We start from the raw sequence: 27120 nt of genomic DNA, 5'->3' as shown, positions 1-27120 counted from the left end.
TATTTAGCTGTCTGCTAATTAGCTGGGTTCTCTGTGGGGTTGTTGTGGGTTTTTTTGTGTTGTATCCTCCCTCATGGTGACTGAATCAGAAGGTGACCATAGTAAAAAAACTTTAGCCGCTGCTTAGCAGAACAAAGTAATTGTCACTCAGTCTTGGTTCTTCTCAATGGGCTGAAACAAGAAGGGCCCCACACTTTTTCCTCTAGAGGCAAAGCTTTTCTCACATCTATCAGTGTGTTGAAGGCTCTTCCTTTCATGCTTGTGTTAATGTTCTTAGTCTGGGAAGGTTAAAGTTCACTGGTTTCCCAAGAATCTTCAGCACTGACTGTTCCAACTTAAAATGTCCAAACAATTCTTTCTTAGACAAAAGCTGTTGGGCACTGGCAAAGATGAAGGGAATGTACAAAATTCCCTCCACAGCTCTCTGTATTGAAAGTGAATGGTATCGCATACGTGCCACCCCCAGCCCAAGAGCCATCTAATTTTGTTACAAAACAAGCGAGGGCATCATGTACACAAGATAATACACCCTTGGTTTTGAACCAACGTTTCCACTGCAAATAGCAATCTATCCACCATCAAAAACTTGTTTAGACTGAGTTTGGAGCTGAACAATGGCTTTAATACCATCTGAAAAGTGGATAGGGCTGCTAATCTAAAAGTGTTTTATGTAATGGGGTAAGCATTATTATTCCCATATTTCAGATGGAGAAACTGAGGCACCAAGTGATTTTTTTTTAAGTGACTTGGCCAAAGTCACAATGCAATTAAAATACTTTGCTTGGGTCTTTCAACTAGCCCAAAGTTTTACATTTGTAGGAAATTTTAGTTGGAAATATGCTAATTTTGGGGGGAGGGATGGTGGGTGTTAAGTGTGTTGTGTGCTTGTATCCTCCAATAAAGAGAGGTGGGGGAAGAAGGCTAAGTGCTCTGCCATCAAGTCAAATGATGTTTGATCAAACAAAAATGCCAATAAAGCTGTCACTTAATATAGCCCACTAAGTCTCAAGGCAGGGTGTGTAGTGAGGTGAGCGGCGTAATGAATTACGGTGCTGGTTGCACAGCTGTGACTATAAATGCTATGTGTGAAATGCTCTCCCTGAATTCTGTAGTAAAACTCTTTGACTTCAAGGAGCTCATTAGGATTCTTTAGGATCCCAAATGGTTTTTTAAATAATGCATTTGTGTGATGGTTTTGTTTTTGTTTTTGTTTTCTGCCTGACGAGGCCTGAGTCTAAACCAGTTGTCACCAACCAGTAGATCGGGATCTACCAATAGATCTTGGCGTCCCTGACAGGTGATCCTGCCTGGTTTGGCCAGGAAGCCATCAAGTGCTGGCACTTCAGTTGCCCCTCCACCCGCTGTCATGCTGATCCTGCCCTCTGCCTTAGAGCTTCCTGTTGGGAGCCTCTTGCTTGCTGTGCACTGTGTGGGAGGGAGAAGGGGGGGGCACTGATGTCAGGGTGTTCCTACTCCCCCCACTCCCGTACCCTGTCTCCACACAGGGAGAAGGGGATGGAGGGACCTCAGCAATGCAAATCAGTCACTCTCACACACTGTTTGTGTCTCGTTCTCACAAACACACGCTGTCCTTCCCTCTCATCTCCTGACCCAACACATACAAGGGGCTTGTTACTACTTTACTGCTTGCCAAGTGGGTTCTTTTTAGTTCGTGACTGGTCTGTGCATTTCTCTCTTCTACTTCAATTGAATTCTTTGAGGAGTGAATTCTAAACTGCTGAACCTGTCTTGGCTGGTATCATTATCCCCATGGCAATTGCTGCTCCTGGAGGTGGCTGGTGTGTCCCTGCAGCCCCTGAGAAAGTCAGAGCAGGGAGTCTCCACATGTGTCCTTGCCTGCAGACACCACTCCTGCAGCTCCCATTGATCAATAATGGAGAACTGGGGCCAGTGCGGGCTGTGGGGTTGGTGCCTGTAAATGAGGGGTGGCACATGGTGCCATTGTGATAAATGCCAGCTGCTTTCAGGAGTGGTGCAGGGCCAGGGCAGGAGTAAGTCTGCCTTAACCCCAGGGCTCCATCCCTGTGGCAGCTGTCCAGCCACTCCCAGAGTGGGACTTCAACCCATAACCTTGCCCTCCCCAGGCAAATGCTCCCCCCACTCCAGAACCCAGCCCACCTACCTGCAGAGGGTACCTTATCCTGTGTTGGCTGTCTGGCTAGTCCCATGGTGGGCAGACGGGATTGAGTCCTCCACCCTGTGCTCCAGAGGCTAATGCCCTGTAATCCATTCCAGAACCCAGCCCACCTCTCTAGAGTCCCTTATCCTGCCTTCCTAATATGGGAGCCAGTTCCGTCCCTGGGGGAGCCTGTTTTGGTTGTCTGACTGCTCCCATTGCAGGTGGAGGGACTCAAGTCCCCAACCCTGTGCTTCTCCATAGCACTTGAGAGCCCAACCTGCTGCCTTGCTGGGGTGGGAGCCTGCTCCATCCTGGGGCACCTGGTGTTGGCTGTCCAGCTGCTCCCACGGTGTGTGGGACTTGAGCCCACCACCCTGTCCTCCCCAGGCAAATATATTCCAGAGGCCTCCCCACCTCCCTACTGTCCTTTATCCTGTGTTGGCTGCCTGTCACTCCCAGGGTGGGGGGGGGGGGGGGGAGAGACAGGACTTTAACCTACCACCCTGCATTGCCCAGGTGAATGCTCCATCCCCTAAGCCACTCCAGAAACCAACCCAACCCCACTTCCTGACCTTCAGTGGGTCCCTTATCCTGCTTTCCTAATACAGGTGCCAGCTTCTTCCCTGGGGCAGCCGGCGTTGGCTGCCCGAGTGGGTGGGATTGAGGTGCTCCAGAGGCTGATGCCTATCCCCCAGTTCACTGGAGATCCCCCTCCACCTCCCTTCATCCAGCAGGACCCTTAGCCTGTTTTACAAATGCAGGAGCCAGCTCCAGCCCTGGGGCAGCATATCTGTCTGCTCCTGGGGAGGGGGCAAGGCTCAAGCCCATCCTCTAGTCCACTCCAGAGCTCATCCCACCTCCTTCCGGTCCCTTATACTTCCTTCCTAATGCAGGAGTGCCACCCTATGCTGGCTGTCCAGCTGCTCCCAGGGTGGACAGAGGATGGGCAAGACTTGAACCCACTGCCTTGTGCTCCCCAGGTGAATGCCACATACCCTAGGCCACCAAGAACTGATACCACCTCCTGAGGCTCCCTTACGCTGTGCTGGCTGTCTGCCTGCTCTCAGGGTTGAGGCAGGGACAGGGAGGGACTTGAACCTACCACCCTGCGCTCCCCAGATGAATGGCCCCTCCCCCAGACACTCAAAACCCCTTGGCCCAAGACCAGACCCTGCACCCCAACCACTTACCCCAGCCTGGTGAAAGTGAATGGGATTCGGGAAGGAAGGAGGTTGGAGTGAGCAGGGTGAGGCTTGGGAGAAGGGGTGGAGCAGAGGCGGTGCTTCAGAGAAGCGAAGGAAGGAAGCCAGACAAGGGTATTTGGATTTGAGGTTGATCTTACATTGCACTTAAATTGAAAAAGTGATCTTGTGGTTAAAAAGGTTGGAGACAACTGGTCTAAACAGATCATCCCACTCTGAGCTCAATGCTGTTTGTTACTTGTCCTTAGCAATATCAGGATGATCAAGGCTGGTGTTTGCTGGAGAACATTTGGTAAGTCTCAAGGATGTTTATTATTAGTTTTAACATCTTAACTGAAGGGAGTTAACAAGCTGAATCTGTAACAAAGAATACCTCTATCCAAGATGTGAATTTGACATTGACGTTAAATAGATGCCATCAAACCAAAAACAACTGTTGAAATTGTAATTTAGAAGTTGCTTTGCTTCTCTTGATGTGTGTGATGTCATTACACTTATTTAGCAGGACCTGTATTTCTAATGTTAAAAAAAAAAAAAAAAAAACCATAATCCTGCCACATCTTTTAAAAAGAACACCATAGCATTCAGCCATCTGATTTACAAGAAGCACAGAAGGATCCATGCTCAGTTTTTAGTTCTCTTTAGCAGGTTCATTGAACCACTCTAATGGACCAAGGGGAAGTGAAGCAAAGCCAAGCTCCTCTATCCTTACTAGTACTAAATATGCTGAGCACGCTCAGTTTTGGTACAATATAATAGCAGCGGGGCAGAGTTTTTCCTTGCATTCAAAATGGCGGTGAGTGGTCTCTGCAGAACACCAGTAACTTATCCTGCTTCTACTTTCAGCTTTGCTAAGCAATGCTGACAATGCCTTACTTCTAATGGGGCTTAGTTGCCTAGTGCAATAAGAAATATCATCTGTGGCAGCTGTAAGGGAGAAGTTGCTATGTAGGCGCAGTGGCTGATTTTTTTTCAGGCCCTGACCACGTTTGTTTCAGGCTCTTCAAATTTGGTATGAATCTGGGCTAAGGGCGAATGGTGATTTTTTCAGCACAGGAGTGGAGCTTGACTACTCTAGACTTGTACAGTTAAGCCTAGATGATGGGGGAAGCAGCTCTTCCTTAACAGATGCTGTGTGAGCAGCTGGCTGACACCCTACTCAACGTACATCAAACAGCTGGCTTTGTGCATAGGACATCTCCCCTGCAAGAGAAGCAGAGCAAATGCAACTATACAAGTATATCGTGCCCAGGAAGTCTGTTATCCTAGCCAGAGGGTGCTCAGAAGGATTCAGGACCTGCTACAAGGGTAGGGAAAGAGGACAGTAAAGAGGAGGGAAATATCAGTCTCAAATACCCTTGTCTGGCTTCCTTCCTTCACTTCTCTGAAGCACCGCCTCTGCTCCACCCCTTCTCCCAGGCCTCACCCTGCTCACTCCATCCTCCTTCCTTCCCGAAAGGAGACTCAGGGAGCTTGGCTTGTTTACCTTAACCAAAAGAAGGCTGAGGGGGGACATGATTGCACTTTTTAAATATATTAGAGGGATAAATACCAGGGAGGGAGAGGAATTATTTAAGCTTAATACCAATGTGGACACAAGAACAAATGGATATAAGCTGGCTAGTAGGAAGTTTAGACTTAAGATTAGACGAAGGTTTCTAACCATTAGAGGAGTGAGGTTCTGGAACGGCCTTCCAAGGGAAGTAGTGGGGGCAAAAGATGTATCTGGTTTCAAGATTAAACTAGATGGGTTTATGAAGGGGATGGTTTGACGAGATAACATGATCTTGGTAACTAATTGACCATTCATTATCAGTGGGAAATAGGTCAATGGAGGGATGATAGGAATTACTAGAGAACTTTCTGGGTGTCTGGCTGATGAGTCTTGCCCACATGCTCAGGGTTTAGCTGATCACCATATTTGGGGTCGGGAAGGAATTTTCCTCCAGGGTAGATTGGCAGAGGCCCTGGAGGTTTTTCGCCTTCCTCTGTAGCATGGGGTACAGATCACAGCTAGAGGATTCTCTGCGTCTTGGGGTCTTAAAAGTATTTGAAGGCTTCAATATCTGAGATATAGGTGAGAGGATTATTCTGGGAGGGGTGGGTGAGATTCTGTGGCCTGCATTGTGCAGGGGGTCAGACTAGATTATCATAATGGTCCCTTCTGACCTTAAAGTCTATGAGTCTATAAATGCTACGGGGGGATAATTAAAACATGGGCTGTTCCAGCTAAAGGAATACGGTTTTGTGTAATTTCAGTTAAACACCCATGTGTGGGCAGTGGCAGCTGACTTCAGCTTAAAGCGCCGCTTGGTTGTGGCTCCACTCTGAGACCGTCCCGCCTTTCAGGGTCCTGTGCCTGGGAGCTTCAATTAAACAGCCTCTTAACCTGAGTCCTGTGTACATGAGCTGGATGTCATGGATCAGCTGCAAGCAGGAGCGGCTTGAGGAGAGCTGCCGGCAACTGGTGCCCTAGGTGGAATGCACGATCGGCGCCTCTGCTTCCATAGCCCTCAATGGCGTGACATCATCAGTGGGCGCTGTGTTAAATGCGGCACCCTAGGCAACTGCTGAGGTGGCTTACATCCACGAGCCGCCCCTGGCTGCAGGTATCTAATTCCAGTGCAGACCTACTCTAGGATTATGTCTGCACAGCAGAGTGAACTTGAGTCACCTTCTGGAATTAACCCAACTTGGTGACACACTTCTGGCTTTAGGGTGGTTTTCACTGAAACACTGTGAAGTCACATTCCAGCTGCACAGACTGTTTACGTAGTCATGTTAGTTACTCACAAAATCCTAGTGGAGACAAGGCACAACATGTAGCTTTGACCTTTCAGATGCCTTACGGTTATGCTTACTAACCATCCCACTTTTTCCAGGACCATCCCGATTTTTAATGTGCTGTCCTGGTGTCCTGAGCAGCACTGAAATGTCCTGGAAAGCTCTGGGCCTCCAAATGCAGCTAGAAGCTGCTGCATGCTGCTAATTCCCCTCCCTCGGATGGGGGAACAGAAGCCTGAAGCCTTTCCCTGCTGCTGGGAATCTAGCCAATAGGAGCAGGAGGAGGCATTTCCTGTGGGAGCCCAGAAAAATAAGTAAGCAGCTGGAGGGAGGGGAAGGCAGGGAGCTGTCTCACGATTCAGGTAAGTTGTGGGGACAGAGGGGTTGGAGTGTGGGTGGTAATGGTTCAGCTGAGTTGCAGGGGGAGTGCAGGCACAGAGAGTGCCAGACCAGGGAGGTCCAACCCCCTAGCCCAAGTTCCCTCCTGCACCTTCCCTCCTGGTCATACACCTTCCCTCCTGGCCAGACACCCTTCCCCCATCCGCTCCTGTACCCTCCCTCCTGGCCACTCTACCTCCAGTCCACTCCTGCCTCCTCCCTCTTGGCTATACCCCTACTGCATCCACTGTTGCTCCTGTACCCTCCCTCCTGGCCACACACTGCACTCTCCCTTGTTCCTGCTCCCAGCCTGCTTCTGACCTTACCTCCTACTCAGACCTTGCAACCTCTCCCCCTTCTGCACCCCGCCTCCCTCCCAGATCTTGCACTTCCATCCCGGTCCCACTCACTGGCAGCCCTGTCCCACACACTGAATCTCTAGTTTTTATCTCCCCTCCCCCCAGAACCTAAAGAGGTCCGTAAAATCCACCAGAAAAGTAATTCTGACCTATGAGAAGCCCTGAACCTCAGCCGTCCCTGTCCCTTCCCCTCGGCCTGTGGGGCTGGAGCAACAGAGGAGTGAGGTGTCTTAGTTGGGGGCCATAGTGAGCTTTGGGGGTCGGGCAGGAGAACTTTTGTTTCCTGCTTGTGTGATCCCCAACTGATTTTTCTGTGATTCATGGCCCCGACCCAAAAAAGGTTGCCCACCCCTGCTATAAAGAAAACATTGGGACGTTTTGTGGGACATAAATTATTTTACTTTATTTAAAATGAAATTTGATAAACTAACATGAGAAACTTAAAACGCTTAATCTGTTTACTAATTTAAACTGTTCTCTCTAGCTGCAGCACTAAGAAAATGGCTTGGGTGCAGTTATGTAATTAACAGCGAGTTTCCATTAGCAGCTGGTGGCCTACGAACAGGTTTACATTGAGCCATGTGGTTCATGGGCCAAAAAGATTGAGAACCATTGAAATAGAAGCACTCCCATCCTCTCTCCCCGAGTGAATGCAGTGCAAGGTGGATTAACGCAATTTCAGTATAGTTGCATGGGAAGGTTCTTTGGGGCCTTTTAGAGGGGTCACACAACACCCTTTACTTCCAGTCGTGTACGTTTTGACCCCGGAAGTACTACCTTCAGGGGTGGGACTTCATGTGCTAGGTGGGTATGACATAAGGGATTAGCGGGCATGGCTAATGAGGTCAGAGGGTGTGGCTAAAGTGTCCCTATTTTGGTCCAGAGACCATGGTCACCATACTTATGGTAAAACTGTGCTCCTCCCCATGAGCTTGCTTGGCTAACTGCATCGTCAAAAGCTTCAGGAGGTAGCCAAGTTAGTCTGTAACTGGAAAAACTTAACAAACAACCAATAGTCTAGCAGCACCTTAAAGGCTAACGAAACACGTAGTTGTAGCTATTTTGTTAGTCTTTAAGGTGCTGCTAGACTATTGGTTGTTTAAGTTTTTCAAGTTACAAACTAACTGGGCCCCCACTCTAAAGGTAGCTATAGTTAATGATTACAGGTGTGAGAGTGCCTGCCCAGAAAATAAATAATAGTATATTGTGCAAACAGAACTCCACCCTCTGGAGGACAATCTAACTCCCTCTGTGCATGTATTACACACCTGCCCTTTACTCATTCTCTCCATGCTCATCAGATAAAGGTTGTGATAGTGCTACTGCCAGTTTCTCTCTAGTGAAGCTGTGGACAAAAGCGTGAATGTTGGGTATTTCTCATCCTGCAGCTCTGAGAACAGTTTCATGCACTCCGTCCCAGTCAGACCATGATGAAAAGTGCTGCTGGCTGCAAGTGTCCCATGAAATTAAAGTTTACACTGAAACTATACAGCCTTGTCAATAGTTGTTGTTTTGGTACCTCCTGTTGGTGGGAGCCAGCCTAGTTGATAGTGTTGTGTCTAGATGAAACCAGAAATGTAACAGTCCAGAACAGTTCAACTAGATGCTTTAAAGTTTAACTGGCAGAGAGAAGATGGTGAACAAAAATGGGCAGAAAAGGGCAGTTTACTATCAGGAATGTATGAGGGGACAATCCCATTTGGAAATTTTTCCATCTGGAAAATAACTGTGTTCCTAAAGGAAAACTTTGTGGGGGAAAAGGTACTTGTCTCCCAGTTTTTTACTTTATTTTTTTCCATTTTTTCCAGTTGGGAAAAAATTAAATTGGTGGAAGATAGGATATGCTCCACTTTCTCACTCATTGACTGTTTCCCAGTTGAAAAAGTCAGTGTTAGTTTGTGCTCAGTGAAAGTCTTTTTTTATTTTCTCTTTTTCTTTTGGTATTCTTTTCCCCTTTTCCTAGGGGAATGTTTTTTTTTTTTTATTAATCAAGGATTTTTGTTTAATTTTTGTTTGAGAAGGGGAAAAACATCTTTTTGACACAACCTCTCTTTTGGGACCAACTTCTTTAAAAAAAAAAAAACTGCCAAAACATGAAGCCTGACTTTTACTGGATATGACCCATTTCAGTGCATCGCTGCAAATAGGGCAATATGCAATTTCACAATCATATGTGAAGTATCACCCTTTTTGAAGAGTGTCTTTTGCCGTGAAAGCTTTGCACAACTCTGGTGAGACTCTGTCTCCAGCCTACTGCAGCAATCTTATTTAGGCCACTCTAAGTGGGTGATTCTTAGAAACTGAATGTGCTCAGAGGGCGGGGATATTTTGATGCACTCCTCAGTGTCCTATTTCTGACACATGCTACCCAGGCTGATAGGGAACTGCATAGTTACAAATATTTTTGTAATCAGTTATCAGCCAAGCCCTTGACTCTAAAGCAGAGAAGATAAATTATGAGAACGCTGCTGCTGCCTTTCTACCTCCAGAGCAATCCCAAATTCACACCCTGTGCCCAGATAGTGATGGGCACATTATAAATAACGACATACATAACCTCTTCAGTCTATAATTTGTCACTTAGTCAAGGAATGACTGGGGGAGATTGCAAATTATGAAGTGCTTTTATGGGATGGCAAGAAGCTCTTGGTTATGGTTACAAATCTGGTTATGACCTCATGATCAGAGCTGCAGGTAATAGCTCACACACAGTAAGGGATTCTGCAGACAATATAGCACACAGGACTGGTGCTCAAATGCTTGGTGAAGCTCCCTGTGTTCTCAGAGGTGTGTGATCTTAACTGAATCCTGGTGTTATATATCTTAGCAGATCAGACAAGATCTTGAGGGAAACTTTTTTTTTTTTTTACTGAAATCATCTACAAAATGAGGATCCCCAAAAAGCCTGCACTCCTTTGTTTCCCAGCACAGAAATAAAATTAAATCTACTGTGGGTTTCCTGGGCTCAACTAGTTCATTAACATGCTACAGGCCTGTTGACTAGGATGCTGGACCAGTCCCTCAACATTTCTTTCTGGCTTCATAATCCTCACTCCACACACACAATACCTCCCCACTTTAAAAATGTACTTGTTTATGTTGATTATTTATGCTTTAATTTGACTTGATTTTGATTCAAAATCTGAAATTTTAGATTTGGTCCCTAGGAAGTAGTGTTCCCCCAAGCAAATGGAGGTTTGTGTTGTGGTACTAAATGTTCCAGGAAGATCTTATGGGGTCTGAGTAAATATTGTGGATTTTGAATAGGAAATAGACCTGATAGACTAGGAACTAGTGAAGAAATTGATCTCCGATGTACAAAATAACTAGCTTTACTTATAAGACTTTTGCAAAGTGTGAGTGTCAGGGAGGGAGGAAAGGTCAGGCCCATGGCAATGGTCTGAGGTGCAGAGGCTAGGAATGGAATGGTCTGGAAACTGTCATGCAGTGGTGGCAGGCCGTGAGCCCTGCCTGCCGGGCTGTGGCGCTCTGCCAGGCCACACCCCCAGTCGTGTGCTGAGGCTGGAGCTGGGCCCCGGTGAGGCTGTCCCTACTGCGTAGCCTCATCACAGCCTTGATTCCAGCTCTGGGGCAGCCTCACGACCTGGCAGTGGGGCCACATGGTGGGTGGTTGCTCCGGAGGGTGGGGCTGCTCTGGGGTGCCTGGGCCGGCTACACCTGGGGCGGCCACCCGCCGGGGCTGCTTTGGGGTGGCTGGGCCATGTGGTGGAGCGGGATTCCTCTAGGGGGCTGGGGCTGCTCCAGGGCTGGCTGGGCCACATGGCAGAGCAGGGCTCCTCTGTGGGGTTGGGGCTGCTCCGGTGACGAACAGGTCGCATGGAACAGGGCCACCCAGCCATGCGGGGTTCTGGGGGTTGGCTCGAGGACGCCCTGGCATGGCAGCGGGGATTGAGAAGGGACCGCCACTACTCAGGGTGGGGTGAGGGGACAAGGCTGGAGAATCTCTCCGAGCCAGAGTCAGTACCTTGCTGCTTTCAGCCCAGCCTCTCCCCAGCCTGATCCCTCTTTTCTTTTCTCTTTCTTTTTCCTTTTTGCCACAACTCCCCCTCTCCTGCCCTGCCTGCTGTACCCCTTTGCCCAGGGGCGGATATAGGGCAGGTCGAAAGGGGTAGCCGCCCCGGGCCCCGTGCTTCAAAAAGCCCCGTGGCAAAGGGGGGGCCCCGCGGACTTACGCTGCCCAGGGCCCCGCAAAACTGTCATCTGCCCCTGCCTTTGCCTCTCTCCAAAAAACAGTGAAAACCAGAAATATTCTGCAGAGCATGCCATCTGTTTCATAATGTGTGATTTTGATCTTCCCATCCACGCAATGACATGTATAGTATGTGTACAGATGCAATGTAAAATAACACGTGACTGCTTAAAATTAATTACTACAATGACTATGCAAATAAATTAATTGCCACAATGAATATGCAAATGTTTCCCTGCCGGTCCACCAAAAGTTTTTGAATGAGTTTGCTGGTTCTCGGTATAAAGAAGTTGGGAACCACTGTAGGGGAAGGGCATTGGAAAGAGGTAAGTAGACAATCATGTGGTCTGGGAAATGGGATGGGCAGAGGTTAAATCAGGTAACATAGGACAACTACATGAAGTCTAGCAAATGATTGGCAGCTTCCTGATGAGCTTGCAACAGGCAAGTTTGGATAATGCAGCTCCTGTGACAGCCTTGACTTACTTTATTTTTAAACATGACAAATCATAGTGAGGGTCTGACACAATCCATCAAGTAAGCCAATGGCTAATAAAGATTAAGGTCGTGCTATAGCCTCATCTCTTTGCCGTTGGGCCAAGGGCCGTAGAGGACTTGGGGTTGGTGGTGGAGTGGGATGGAGGGCTTATGTTTTCTTCTCCCAGGGCATGGCACAATCCTTTGAATGCTCTTTAAATGTCTTTAGGATTTGTCATCATTGCTGTCTGATGATAAAATAGGTGAGGAATCTTACCTATTTCTCCTGGGATGCCCATGCAGTGTGGGGGAGCTGCATGAAGTTCTGTCTCATGTTGTATAGCTAAGACCCTGCTATGTGCACCATCACCTGAGCACCGTATATGTACACCCCCCGCCAAAGTCCACATTGCTGTCAAAGATGTCTATTCTTCCCATGCAGAAAAAGGAAGAGATCAGAGAGAATATGACTGTTACCACAAAAGTGTCTCAAAATCCCAGCAGGAGGTGATTCAGAAGTACCGAGGGACATTTCTCATTGTCCATTTTGTAAGTAATATTTGTTGGGGGGGGTGTGTTTTTCCGTACTTGTCATAGCTTTGAGGCAGCGATGGAATGCGTTCAATGCAACATTTAAGGGACAGTCAAAGGGATAAAAGCTTTTGTAAGAAGGAAATCACCACAGTCTCTCTGGGAAAACTCCAGTGTGGAAAGAAAGGCCTAAAGAAAAAGGCACGGACAATTTATTAGCCCCAAGTAATAATCTTAGAAGACAATGCTATGGGCTCCCCTTGCTGAGCTGTGCCTGACCGTGTGCCATTTTAGAGATGAAGGCATTTTTAAGGTCTTAAAGCAGATGCAACTTTTCATCAAAGCTTTTCAAGGTAAGACCCTGGCACAAATCCTTGTTGACCATTCCTTTCTGCTGTCCACCAGCCATCCTCGCCTTCTGCAATGACCGCTACGATGTCTCCCGCACTGATATCCAGCTCATCGTCGTTCTAAAAGGAAACACCCAACAGAGGGAGTAGAAATTTGGTTAGCCTGAGTACTCAGACTCATCTGTGTCTTGTCTGGGTTTTTCCCTTGCTCTTATGGGCCTCAAGCAGAGCGTTGTCACTGTGATAATGAATCTGAAATATCGGACAGCGTATGGCTCCATTTTTACTGAGCTGGTCATACTGGGGCTCTCAAATTTCTTCCCATCTCCTGAAGATCTCTAGCATGCACCAGAAGAGTACCCATTGTGCATTCACTCCCCATGCAGATTAGCTCTTGTACCCTAGGGACATCCTTTGCCAGAAGGGACTAAGGCAAGTTTTACGCGATAAACGTACATTGGTATAATTACGTCACATGCGGATATGAAAGAGCAACGCAGATATCACCCAGTGCTATGTTAATGGCAGAGTTCTCCCACTGATCTAGCTAATGCCGCTCACATAGGTGGATTAACAACGCTACTGGGCAATGCTTAATTTGCCATGAAAGTGGTCACAGGACTCTCCCATCAGCACAGCAGCATCTTCACTAAAGCACCAGTGTCATGCAGCCAGTGTCACGTAAAAAACTGTATCTTTGACGTGTAAGCCTGCCCTAACCGTGACTCCCCCCACAGGGGCAATGTGCGGGAGGGGCATAAATGGCCCCTCCCTAAAACACCAAATAGGGACAAGGGGCCAGGGGCTGAGCTGCAAGGGAAACGGCAGGGCTAGAGCCTTTCCTCTTCCAGTTCTGGCTCATGATACTATATGTATGTTAGTCTGTAAGGTGCCACAGGACTACTTGTTTTTAAAATTACAGACTAACAGGGCTACCCCACTGAGAACCCTGCTTTGTTTGACTTCAGTTAAAACAGGAATAGTCAATTATTATTGGTCAGGATCCAAATTTCATGGTCAAGGGATAGATAAGGTCCAGATAAAACAACAACGAGTAAAAAAAGATCTGTTCATAAGTATCTCGTTGTCTGGATGTGTCCCACAGTCTACTAACTCCAAAGTGGAATTTGACTAATGCAAACCCTCTTACGAAGTCTCCTAAGCATCATGTTTTCAACGTGGGTCTTGTAACACAGAACAAGAAGGCTTTCAATGGAGCTGACAGGTGGCCCATTCAAAACTAATAAAAGGAAGTATTGTTCATCAAACAGCCCATAGTTCGACTGTGGAACTCTTTGCCAGAGGATGTTTCTATAAGCCAAGAATGAGCAAAATTCAAAGAGAGCTTGGCCATTTATATGGATAGTAAAAGTATTCATATTTCACACCAAGGAAAAGAGTATTGGAAGGGAGGTAAAACCTCATGTAAACCAATCTCTTACTATTAGGGACTGGGATGATAGCCCACCTCTGTTTACTGTGAGGCTTCTTACACCATACTTTGCAACATCAGGCCACGGTCAGAGATAGAAGAGTGGCCTAAATGGTTGTGGCCAGTAGGATGACTCCTATATTTCTTTCAGAGAGGCAGCCATGTTAGGCCAGGTCTACACTAGCCTGGTTTAAAGTCTGCAACTGTCTTCCACATAGCTGGAGTTGGTTTAGCTTAAGCTGAGTTTGGTGGTGTCCCCATAGTGGGAGGCCAACGGGAGCAAATGCTCCCATCTGCTTCCCTTACTCCTCGCTAAAGGAGGAGTACCGGATGCCAGTAGGGGCACCCTCCGAGTTTGATTTAACAAGTCTTAAGCAGGCTCACTAAATCGAACTCCGAAAGATTGATTGTGGCAGCAGCAATCTTCTGTGTAGTGAAGACAAGCCCTTGGTCTGTGTCAGTAAAACCAAAACAGTGTCCAGTAGCACTTTAAAGACTAATGAATTTATTACGGTATTGGAGCTTAAGATTTCATGAGCTCACAAAAGCTGATGCTCTAATACCCTAATAAATGTGTTACTCTTTAAAGTGCCACTGGACTCCTTGTTCCTATACTGCTGTGTTTCATGTGTAGGGGTATTAAGGGCAGTCATATGACTAAAGCCTGTGTGGATGCTTTGACAGTCTAATCTCTAAAGAGGGGAGGTTGTATACCTCTTTTGTAAAGCACACTCAAATCTATATATGCAAAGGTATGTGATGTTAGTAAACTCTTGCTTTAGCAAGTCAGCTAGTCTGTGTTGTGACTTTATTCATATCTAACTTAATTAGGTCTGAAGTCAGGAATATAACCATACCCTAGTTCTTGCTCATCAGCAGTATCTTCAGATTGAGTGAGCATGTCAACCTAAGCTCCTTGCTAGTTGCCCACGGGGCCTGTGCTAGGACTGGCATTTGTCAGAAACAATCAACAGGGCATAGGATAATAACATGGGGAGAAATGCAGGGAAGGGCAGTGCCATCTGACTCCACATGACTGTCGAAGTGCGTGTGTGTTGTCGCAGTGGCTTTTTCACTAATGCATGTGTTTTTCCTCTTCATGGATCTGTTGAATGCAGCTAGAATAATACAAGCTCATAGTATTTCCACCACACAGGAACTGGAGCAGCATGACAAAGCCAGGTCTCATAGTAGCATTTCAGCTCCATTTAAAAAGTGCCTCTGGGAGGGGTAATTTAAACGAAAAAAGGATACAACTATTTATATTACAAATCCCACCCACAACCATAACTAAACTGAGGCAAAGGTAGAAGACAGGCTGTATTTGGCAATTGATATGAACAGGAAATCAATATGACTTATGCTGAAATCCTTTTGTTCAATCTATCTTTGCTATGGACTACACATTGGGCTAGGATTCTCCAGCTGAGGATGGGGTCCAATGGAGAACACTTTTAGAGAGCCTGTCAAATATTCTCTCTCCTGTTTTCAGGGTGAATAAAAGCCAGGGAAGGTTTTATAATAACATGAGCTGCAGCCATACTGCCCTGGGCTGTGGGCTCATATAATTTCACAAGTGAAATAGGGTCAGAACGAGTCATTACTTGGATGGGAGAGCACAAAAGGAAACTCAGGTGCTGTACAAAGTGCTGTTTCCTGCTGACCTGCTCTAGACTGTCCCAATCTGAGGGTGCTGTGCTATGGGGGAGATGTAAAACAGGGTCCTGACCATTTTGATCCCACTGTCTTCTTCAGCAAAACCAGTACGAGAATTAGTCCTGCTTTCTGCCAAGGTCCCAGTTGGAGTACAGATAGTCTTCTGCCTTAAACCTCCTTTGCAACAGGATACAATATTCGTCTTCATTCCCTGCCCTTCATTCAGCTGCCATTCAGCTGTTCTGGATTCTAGTCCTATACCAAGCCCCACTTGTGTGTCCCTCTGTAGAGCCCTGCTGGTTCATTGGCATAGGTGCTTGTACTCATAGGGTATGTCTACATTACCCTGCTAGTTCGAACTAGGGGGGTAATGTAGGCATACCACACTTGCAAATGAAGCCCGGGATTTGAATTTCCCGGGCTTCATTTGCATAAGCGGGGAGCCGCCATTTTTAAATCCCCGCTGGTTCGAACCCCGTGCAGCGCGGCTACACGGGGCTCGAACTAGGTAGTACCGGTAGTTCGGAATAGGAATCCTAGTCCGAACTACCTAGTTCGAGCCCCGTGTAGCCGCGCTGCATGGGGTTCGAACCAGCGGGGATTTAAAAATGGCGGCTCCCCGCTTATGCAAATGAAGCCTGGGAAATTCAAATCCCGGGCTTCATTTGCAAGTGCGGTATGCCTACATTACCCTCCTAGTTCGAACTAGGGGGGTAGTGTAGACATACCCATAAATCCTGATGCTGGATCAGGGCCTTAAATAACTTCTCTTACTTGGGTGGGGGACAATTTTTACACATTTTCCTGTAAAGGCAGGTGATTTAGTTACCATCAGTCAGAATGTATAAAACTTCTGTTTTGAATGAGTCTCTCACATCCCCTTTCAGAGACAGGGGTTGGGATGGTTTAGCATGGTTCTTGATGAAACGCATTAATGTACAGCCAACTGAATGAGCTGGTACATTGCACTGTTATGTTGGAGGCAGTATGGCCTAGTGGCCAGAACGGAGCCTTGGGAGTCACAACTGCTGGCTGCCACAGACACGTTAGGCGACCTTGGCTAAGTAACTCTCTGTTCCATCCATTTCCCTGTCTATAAAATGAGGATAATACCTAACCCCAAGCCGTGTTGAGACTGAATGAGCTCTTTGGGTCAAAGGAGCTATCTTAAGCCTAATGCGTTACAATGAATTCACTTTCTAACCCCTTGCCTACCTGGGCTGTATAGTCGTAGAGCACTCTGTAGTCCAGTGATGCTGCAGTCGGTGCTGATTCACCCACATTAATGGATGCATAGACTCCATCCACTTTCTCATCTAGAAAAACAGGGAGATCCAAGAGTTCAGCTAATAATAAATGCAAGGAATCGTTTGCAAGCGTTCACAAACACCAGGGTGTCTATTCTTGTTGCTGTGTGATGCGATGTGCATGTGCCTAGAGAAGCTGCTATGGGCCCTCAGTAAAGCTGTGCATAACAACCGCCACTGGCACGTTTGGAGATAATTCTGTTTGCTAGCTGTGTCTACACTAGTGCTTACGCTAGCATAGCTATGTTGGTAAAACATCACACCCTTATCCGCCACAGCTCTCCCTGTATACAGTAGCTATACCAGTATAATTTGTAAGTGTAGATCCAGCCTAAGGATTATTCATGAAGAGTCTGAGCCTGCAACCCTGTAGTCATTGAAAGTTTTGCCATCAGCCCAAAATCCCCACCAAGCCACTTTTTCAAAAGCATTTAGCACTGACCTAATTCTGCTCTCATTGAACTCAATGCCCTGGCTTCATAGTAATGAATGGACATCAAGGCAAAAAAAAGATGCAGTGTTTTAAACACAGGCAAAGGGCACGTTGTTGTTAAGATAAAAATTTCACAGTACACACACTGTGGCTGTGTCTACACTGGCATGAATTTCCGGAAATGCTTAAAACAGAATAGTTTTCGTTATAAGTATTTCCGGAAAAAGAGCGTCTACATAGGCAGGATGCTTTTCCAGAAAAGCCCTTTTTCCGGAAAAGCATCTGTGGCCAATGTAGACGCGCTTTTCCGGAAAAGAGCCCCAAACGTCATTTTCGCGATCGGGGCTTTTTTCTGGAAAAGACTACTGGGCTGTCTACACTGGCCCGTTTCCGGAACAGTGTTCTGGAATAAGGACTTATGCCCGAGCGGGAGCAGCGTAGCTTTTCCGAAATAGCAGCTGATTTTGTATAGTAGAGCGTCGTTGCTTTTCTGGAAATTCAAGGGCCAGTGTAGACAGCTCGCTGCTTATTCCGGAAAAGCGGCTGATTTTCCGGAATAAGTGGCCCCATGTAGACACGGCCTATGATTTTAGGCAATTGCACTGTGTCAGAATTTGAATGTATTTTACACCTGGCTGGGTAAAAGGAACTTATTTCTGACATACTTTACAACATTCCTCCACAGCACTGTACCTGCCCAGTCTGCCCTCTTGCTAAGGCAGGAGGGAACTTCCCATGTAAATTACTGGTTCATCCATGGGATAATAGAGCCCTTGCAGAGGGCTGAGAAGATAAGATCCCTGTAAACCTTCCCACAGTAAATCCTGACTCCCATTCCAAGCAGTGGTATATGAATTCTTTGACTGGTATGAGGGGGGAAGTTTGGCTTGGAGTCTTCATATGACTGTAGGAACAATGTAGAAAGTGAAGAAGCTGAATGCAGGTAGATAACTGTAATAGGCACAAACCACTGAAAATGTGGTCTTCATTAGGAACAAAGATGCGTTCTGAGCTTGAGTGAACTAAACTGAAGTAAAAGCCTAGTGAAGATCAGGCAGTCTGTAATTTTCACATGAGTTAGTAAAACTAGGTAAATCCTAGACTGCCCCAAGTTGTTATCTTAGGCTACATCTATACTAGATCAATGCACTGGTGGCCGATTTAGCACAGGGGTGGGGAACTTAAGGCCCCTGGGCTGGATGTAGCCCTCAGCTTGCCTACATCAGGCCCCCAAGGTTCAGGGCTCTCCCTCCAGCATTGGGGAGCCAGTGCTGATGCTCCAGCTTCCGCAGCATCCCCTCATGGAGCTGAAGCACACAAAATCTACTAGCCTGGGTCCCCCTAAGCTCTGGTGTACAAGGGGAATGTGGGGAGTGTCTTTCTCCTTCTCAGTTGGTGGTGTGGGGTTGGGTTTTTGTTGTTTTTGTTTCTTACTTCTGTGCGGTCCCCGACTGATTTTTCTGTGGGTCAGTGGCCCCCGACCCTAAAAAGGCTTCCCACCCCTGATTTAGTTGATCTAGTGAAAATCTGCCAAACTGACTGTAGATCTCTCTCCATTTGACCCCTGTACTCTATCTCTAAAGAGAAAAGTAAGGTAAATCAGTGGGAAAGTATCTCATATCAGCCCTGTATGGTATAGACCCCATGGTATGTTGAGCTAAGTTAATCACATGGCCAGTGTCTTGTACCTTAGGTGGACTTACTGCAGTAGTGTAGACCTACCCTCAACTTGCTAACTCTTTTGAAAACTACAAATTGCCTTAAGCTAGGAATTTACCTTGTGTTAATTACCATGTGTTCCCTAATGTGTGCTAAGAACTCATGGTTTTCTTTGAGAGAAGATGCACCCAAAGAACCTCAGACACATCTGGGCAAACTGTAAAAAGAAGGTATGTTTGAAAACTTCATTAGAGTGCCTTGCTTACTCTCTACATTTAGGGGCATGCTACTCCTCCCATAGAAGTCCATGCCAAAACTCCCACTGCAGCCAGCTCACTCAATGAGACATATGCTGCCAATGAACATGAATATGAGGTTATCACAGGAGCCCTCAAAGCCCATCTGTGCACAGTGTTTGGTCCCAAAAGTATAATCTCACATTACAATGAGCCTGCTCTGATCCTTCAATAAAGTCACAATCCTCCCTTTGTGATGTCAGCCTTTACTACCATATAACTGATTATGATGATGATAATTATCCGATAGTGGCCTGGATAAAAAGAATGATCTAAATTGGCATAAAGGAGAAATTAATGCAATGCAGATGCCCAAACAGCTGTGAACAGATCGGGGAGGCATTAAATGTTTGTAGGATCCAGTTCTGGGAGGCACCAAATTCCTTCAGCTCCCATTCAAGTTGCACTCACAAGTACACCACCGAATTTGTTAGAAATGGAAGGCACTTGGGCTTACACTCTTAAAGGAGACTAAGGGTGCGTCTACACTACAGGGTTTAACTCAAAATAAGCTACGCAAATTGAGCTATGTCAATTGCGTATCTTATTTTGAAATAGGGAGCATCTACACAGCACTTATTTCGAAATAGAGCACTCTTCCTCCGACTTCCCTTATGCCTCATATGATGAGGGTTACAGGAGTCAGAGTAAGAAGTCCTCCAGCTTGACAGTGTTTCGACACTATTTTGAAATAACTGCCTGCTGTGTAGACACGGACTAAGTTATTTCAGAATAGCTCTAGTTATTTCAAAATAGTGTTGCAGTGTAGATGTACCCTAAGTCTCACTGAAAGTCTCCTAAATGCCTATTTCACACTTGAAAATGAGACTGAGACTCCTAAATCAGTTTGCCCATGAAAGTTTATGAAACTCTACATATTTTTGTTAGTCTCTTTGGTGCCACAGAACTACTCGTTTTTAAAGTTACAGACTAACACTTTTTAAATCAGCTAGGCACTGCAACTCTGAGCAGAGCAACATCTACACACTTTTAAAATCCCAGACTTTGCATATCTAGCCAGTATGGATTGCATTGAAAATTCCCACAGCTGAGGGAGTCAAGAAGGAATTTAGGAGAGATGGTATTCCATCCACTTCTGGGGGGCAGATGTGATGAAGGAAACTGGTTCCAACAGCATTTTTTTAATGAGGGGAAAATCACAGTTTACATCTCCTTGGTTTGTTTAAACTGACCCAATAAAAATGTTACAAAACAGTGTTTATTGTGCTGTTAAAATATTGTGCTTTAGTGCCCCCTAATGAGAGTGACACCAATTACATCGGATTTGATGCAACAAAACATTTGAGGACACTGGACTGGGCCAATGGAAGGGTTGGAAGGATTCCCTGTGCTCTACCTAAGCTGAGAAAAAACTGTTTCTGGACCTGGGGATCTCAGTCAGAATATAAACCTCACACATCCAGAGGGGGGTTTAGGAACAGTACAGCTCATATTAGTCTCCATGGTGAGGATAATTGCTTGCCTCATGATTGTGCTGTGTAGTGGTGTCTAGATTATAGTCTCATAGCTAACACAGTATCATATTAATAGTTTACTCTCCATGCAGCAAGCACACAAATGATTAATAGGACCAGACACGTTGGGTAAAAACTTACCAATTGGAGGGGCAGTGGGAATGACTACTTCACTGGAATTTTTGCTATTTCCATGCAACAATCCAGAGAATCTGTGGAAACAACAGAAGCCAGTGTTGGGACATACATGATAGATTCCTCAAACTTCCTGAGTTCTAGCCTCCTGCTGTATAATCTTCTTCCCATTTGCAACCAACTCCTTTGGCCAAATGTTTTCTCTTGGAAATTTATTTTTGTTTTGCATGAGAGCAACAGACACAATTATTTTCATTTAAAACAAAGCCTGATAAGCTAGCAAATCATTTCAAGTTTACCAGTCACTAAAGTGCACACAAAATAAAGCATATTCTTATATTATACATTTATTATTGTGTTAGTTTCGACTTGTGGACAAGACAAGATCCAAAGACACATGAAGGAAAGTTTAAACTGCTCCAGCATGACAACATGATGGATCTATTGACTGGTTAACTGCAAGGGGGATGATGTCTCTTCCTTTCCCCTCCCCCTTTCCTCCCTATGATAATTAATTTGAAAATAGAACATGCTGGTTTTTGAAATGTTGTAGAACGTGATACACTTGTCAAAAAACAATCAGTTTTAAAATATAGCAAACTATATTTTTCTTCCTGGATATTTCCACAACCAGCATAAACTGTACTAGTGTAAGCACTCTTCTTCCAATACAACTGGGTCCACACTGGAAGTTTCATCAGTATAAATATTCCTATATAATGCCAGTCCCTAATTAACAAGACTATACCACTGAAACTTTTAAGAGCACACCAGGCTTAAAGCTATTTGCTAATCCTTTGCCTGGCAGTGCACTATGGTTTAGCACAAAAGGTATTGCTAGAAATGAGAACTGAGTCCCCTTTCTCAAAAAGCACATTTGTGTGCCACACCTGAGTGTCTTTTAAATTTGTCCTTTCCTCTCCCTTCCTGCTAATAACAATGTGAATCTTGTTCTCCTTTACAACTTATTTATTGGTCTATAGATATGATATGAATGCATATCACATCTGTCATTCACCACAATCAAGGCCGCAATTACTCTCAAAATCCTGATTACACACATGCAGATGACAAACCAGATATAGCCTGCTACACAGAAAAGCATTTCTACAAGCAATCAAAATTGGATACTCACCTTTTCATCATCCCACAAGACTGGGTTGGACTGTTGCTACATCTAGGAGATTCTTTTGCATAATAATTCTCATATCCTATTGGAACTACAATGTGATAATGTAAAACACAAAGGTGTAAACAGGCAGAGTGTATCCATTTCCCCCCTGCACCAGCAATGCAATTGGTTTTTTCTAGAGCACGGTGTTTAGAGTCTTCTAGAGGAAGAGTGGCCAGTGGAAGTCTGCAGTGAAACCAACTTCCTCTTTAAGACACAGGTGCAGCCCTCACAGACACATGAGCTCATCTACACGAGGAAAACCACTAACGACAGATATCAGTAATGGATACTGCTGAGCTCAGGCTTAATACCATTTGGCTGTAAGTATAGACACACACACACTACATTCAGCACCATTTCAATAGCTATGGTCAAATTCTAATAAAAAAGGCAGCTGCCTCAATAATAGGATTTGTGCCATCTTTGTCATCCCATAGCACCTTAAGGAACCAAACCTGCAAAACTCAGCTACTAACTGGGGATGAGGACTCAGTCAGCTCTTCTGCATTTTTGATGCTGAGCAGAGCTTCAGCAATTCTGACCACAACTGGGGAATTTCTTGGCCCTGCGATGTAGGTATGTACTGGTTTTCATTTGTACATAAATATCAGCCTACCTCTCTCATCTCCAAAGAGGGAGAGAGAAAATTTACTGTTAACCCATAAATATGTATTAATTCCTCCTCACTATCCACTATCGGCCTAGTGAGGGCTCAAACTAAGAACATTTCAAGGTGTGGTCAGTAATTAGGGTGTCCCTGGACTGTATTGAAGGTATCACCCCAGTAAACTGTTACCTCACAAGACTTTACTCCCACAACTCACCTCAGAGTAATAGTTTGAAGAAAAAATGTTTCTTTTTCATAGAGAAGTCCTTGTCTCTGTGGTGAGGTTACCTGGAGTGCTCTTAGATAGCATAATGCATTTGGTTGGCTCCGTCTTCTACACTTTAAAACACTACAGCTTGCAAGCTAGAAACTTGCCATGATCTATGCTGAGAGCTAACTCACCACAACTGAGGGCAAAGAGTAGCATTCATACTGAGGGTATGTCTACACTGCAGAGTTTTTTTGAAAAACGGCCATTTTTCCGAAAAAACCTCCAGTTAGGTCCACACTGCAATCACATTTTTTCAAAAGAAAACTGAAATAACAGAGGGGTTTTTCTAACATTGGTAAACCTCTTTAGATGAGGAAGAAGCCTTTTTCAGAAAGAGCTCTTTCAGAAAAAGGTGTGTGCGGATGGGGAGGAGGGAGTTCTTTCAAAAGATGAGGAAAGAGGAAAAAGCACAGAAGCCCTTGCTTAAATGTGAGATAGTATCCATTCACTAGGATTTGCCTTCTGCTTTTAAAAAGATGTCTTTTTATCTGTCACTGCTTCTTTTACTTGGTTGTTAAGCAACGGTGGCACCTTTTTGGTTCTCTTACTGTGTTTTTTAATTTGAGGTATACATTTATGTTGGGCCACTATTCTGGTGTCTTTGAAAAGTTTCCATGCAGCTTGCAGAGATTTTACTTTTGTCACTGTACCCTTTAATTTTTGTATAACTAACCACCTCATTTTTGTGTAGTTCCACTTTCTGAAATTAAATGCCACAGTGTTGGGTTGCTGAGGAGTTTTTCCCATTACAGGGATGTTAAATTTTATGGTGACTATTTCCAAGCAGTCCAGTTATATTTACCTCTTGGTCCAGATCCTACGCTCCACTTAGGCCTAAATCAAGAATAGCCTCTCCCCTTGTGGGTTCCAGAACCAGCTGCTCCAAGAAGCAGTCATTTAAGGAATCAAGAAATTATATCTCTGCATCCTGTCCTGAGGTGATGTGTACCCTGAAGGGATAATTGAAATCCCTCACTATTATTTAGTTTTTTATTTTGATAGCCTCTCTAATCTCCCTTAGCATTTCACACACTATCACTGTCCTGAACAGGTGGTCGATAATATATCCCTCCTGATATATTCTTATTACTGGAGCATGGAATTACTACCCATTGAGATTCTATGGAATATTTTGGCTCATTTAAGATTTTTACTTCACTTGCTTCTACATTTTCTTTCACGAATAGTGCCACTCCCCCACCAGAATGAAGTGTTTTCTCCTTCTGATGGGACATGCGACCCGACCCCACATTTTTTGGGCAGAAGAGGGAAGGAGGCCAAAGTCTTTGAATGGCTCTGGGGACTGGCAGGGGCCTTCTCTGTGTTCATCAGCAGTGGCCAGGGGGATGCAGAGCAACACAGCTCCACTGCCCGTGCTCCCAGCCATGTTACTGGGAGGAAAGGGGGCCTGCCCCCCCACCACACTCACGAGAGGGAAGCGGAGCCACATGGCTGCCAGCTGGGGGAGCGGAGTGGGCTGCAGCAGCATCACTCTGCTTCCTCAGCCACCAGTGCTGCTGGTGAGTGCAGGGGGCAGACCTCTGCTGCCAGTGCCAGAGTCCTGCTAGCTCCCAGTGTTGGGGGGAATAACGGGGAAGAGGCGATGTGGGAGCAGAGTAAGGGTGTTCCTGACTCTGAAGCTCTACTTTATATGGCTATAACTGCATTTACTCTGGGGACCAATATAACTGCATATTGGTGAAAAAATCACACTCCTCCCTGACATTTTCACTGAATGTCAAAGGAAACAGCTGTTTGTTTGTGTTTTGTGTGTATGAAACATGAAGTGGCCTAGAACTCTTTCTGCTGCGAATACATTCCTAGAACCCCTTTCAGGGTGGTTGCTCTCCCAGCCAGAGGCTGAAGAACAAGTCAGAGTGCAGAATTGTTCCATTTTACAACTGCTATCAGTTCAGTTGAGCTCCGTGGCAAGACTCTCTCTTGGGTGCTGGTGGTCAGCCCCCCGAGCTATCGCACTGTTTCTATGTTCTGGATGCCTTCAACTAAGAGAACCTTCCCAACTGGATTGATGGTCAGATCTAGCAACGTACCTGTTTGAAACCTTCTACGAACATCAGCTATTTAAGCTGCTTACTTTTACTTGAGGCCTATGCGTATTATCCCCATTTGACAGAGTGGAGAAAATAAGGATCAGATATGTGTTTTTTTCCAAGGCTACAGTTGGAGAGGGAGCATTTCTGTCATATGGATTCTAATTGGCAACAAGGCCAAAACAGCTGCTGAGGTTAATTACCTGGTGGATCTTTTCCTGTCGTTTTATTCTGAATGAAGTAATTTATGTCTGCTTCTACGTTACAGTTCTCCAAACTCAGCCGAACCTCTTCATACATCTACAAAACAAAATAGAATGATTTTAACTTCCAGCATTTAGTGACGAGCTCTTAAAACCGAATCTTCCACTAGAATTTCTCTTTGTCTTTAAAGGACACCGTCTGCTTTAATCACGTTGTGGACGTAAACACATTTTTTACCTGTTATTTTTACCTTAGAGTATGAGCAGGCCTCTAACATGGAGCCCAAGGGGGAATTGCTTTGGGGCCCAGTATTTCAAAGGGGCCCAGAGCTCCCAATCACCACCATGGCAGCGCTGGAGCACCGTGCTGGGCGCTCATGTGGCTTTGTGGTCTAGAGGGAGGGGCCCAGCTTTGCTCTGCAGGCCGCACTAAGGACTGCCTGCCCTCAGCCCTTCCCCTCCTGTTGGAGGAATCCAGTTTTAACACCTTCAAAAGCTGGTACTGAAGTGTTCTTTGAATCCACTGGAAAAAGGCACCACAAGAACCAGTGACCGGAAGTTAAAGCCAGACAAACTAAAACTAGAAAGAAGATACAGAATTTTAGAACAAATCACCAAAGGAAGTGGTGGAATCTCCATCTCCTGAAGTCTCCAAATCAAGACTGGTGGCCTTTCTATAAGGAAGGCTTGAGCTCAGTAACTTGTGTTGACTAAGTACAGAGGTAACCGTGCCTGTTAGAAAGGGGTTAGACTAGATGATCTCACAGTCTCTTCCGGCCTTTAAATCTATTATTGCCAAGGGCATCTCTGAACACTTTTTTGGCTCCGTGCTAGGAGACCCAGGCCCTGTACAGAGAACCAGTCCCTCCCCCCACCCCACTGAAGTCAGAAGAGCTCTGCATCTGTGCAAACCTCTGTAGGAGTGCATCCGCATGGGGGGGGGAAAAAGATTACGGATTTTTCCCACACACATACACTCTGGCTATGACTAGACTGGCCAGTTTTTCTGGAAAATCAGCCACTTTTCCGGAAAAACTTGCAGCTGTCTACACTGGCCGCTTGAATTTCCGCAAAAGCACTGACTTCCTACTGTAAGAAATCAGTGGTTTTTGTGGAAATACTATTCTGCTCCCATTTGGGCAAATGTCTTTTTCTGAAAGACTTTTGCGCAAAAGGGCCAGTGTAGACAGCAGAGATTTCTTTTCCGCAAAAAAGCCCTGATCGCGAAAATGGTGATGGGGGCTTTTTTGCGGAAAAGCGCGTCTAGATTGGCCACGGACGCTTTTCCGCAAAAAGTGCTTTTGCGGAAAAGCGTCCATGCCAATCTAGATGCTCTTTTCCGAAAATGCTTTTAACGGAAAACTTTTCCGTTAAAAGCATTTCCGGAAAATCATGCCAGTCTAGACATAGCCTCTTAGGAAAAGTGTATAATGTAGAAAAAATTCCAGGAGATATGCTCACAAAATAATCAATTTTTTCCTGTAAAAAAGGAATAATAATAAGAAATCCTTATTTAAAGCTGACCTGGAGGTTTGAGATTCTACCCCATAGTATGGAGAGGGAGCAGAAGGTTACCGGAACCAGGTTTGCTATAGAAACCCTGATTCTCAAAATTCATTTTTAATTGAGTGCGGAGGGCAAACCTGGCCATGGTTTGCCCTGCCTAAGTGTGGTGAGATGGACATCATCACCACTGTTGGAGGCATTTGGTGAGTAAAGACGGGGGCAGCTGGTATGGTGGCTTTAGAGGACACGTGTGTCTCCATACATGAGAATTGGGATTCCTTGGGTAAAAGCTCGTACCTCATCATCCTTCACACACTGCATGGACAGCTGGTTACAGTGAACCCAAAGGGAGTTCCGGAGGATGGTGATACGGTCACATTCCTGGAGCTGAAAGGCCTAAATCCAAAGGAAGAGATGTCAAACTTCATACTAAGTATTATTACTAGGAAGCTGTGCCCCCTGCTTGCTATGCTTGCCAATCCCC

At 45.6% G+C, this 27120-nt stretch overlaps 1 protein-coding gene and 1 long non-coding RNA gene across 5 annotated transcripts in view; one reads left to right on the top strand and one right to left on the bottom strand.

Moving 5' to 3' along the window:
• Positions 1-10785: 10785 nt before the first annotated feature.
• The window catches only part of PSTPIP1 (proline-serine-threonine phosphatase interacting protein 1), a 103123-nt gene continuing 86788 nt past the window's right edge, over positions 10786-27120 (bottom strand). For all 4 annotated transcript variants that reach the window (XM_075897378.1, XM_006126244.4, XM_075897379.1 and 1 more), the window contains 6 exons: positions 26934-27032; positions 25131-25227; positions 21960-22044; positions 20831-20901; positions 16735-16835; positions 10786-12551 (listed from right to left, as the gene is read on the bottom strand). In XM_075897378.1, coding sequence (XP_075753493.1) covers positions 12420-12551; positions 16735-16835; positions 20831-20901; positions 21960-22044; positions 25131-25227; positions 26934-27032 — 585 coding nt within the window. In that variant the 3' untranslated portion in view covers positions 10786-12419. The remainder of the gene's footprint in view (positions 12552-16734; positions 16836-20830; positions 20902-21959; positions 22045-25130; positions 25228-26933; positions 27033-27120) is intronic.
• The window catches only part of LOC142818334 (uncharacterized), a 44609-nt gene continuing 29468 nt past the window's right edge, over positions 11980-27120 (top strand). Inside the window, exons 1-2 of the long non-coding RNA XR_012895803.1 lie at positions 11980-12099; positions 22136-22574. This is a non-coding gene — a long non-coding RNA (uncharacterized LOC142818334). The remainder of the gene's footprint in view (positions 12100-22135; positions 22575-27120) is intronic.

This window comes from Pelodiscus sinensis, chromosome 14, assembly GCF_049634645.1.
Source record: "Pelodiscus sinensis isolate JC-2024 chromosome 14, ASM4963464v1, whole genome shotgun sequence".
Taxonomy (NCBI): domain Eukaryota; kingdom Metazoa; phylum Chordata; order Testudines; family Trionychidae; genus Pelodiscus; species Pelodiscus sinensis.
Note: the sequence above shows the minus strand (reverse complement) of the source record. Positions and strands in the feature narration are given on the sequence as shown.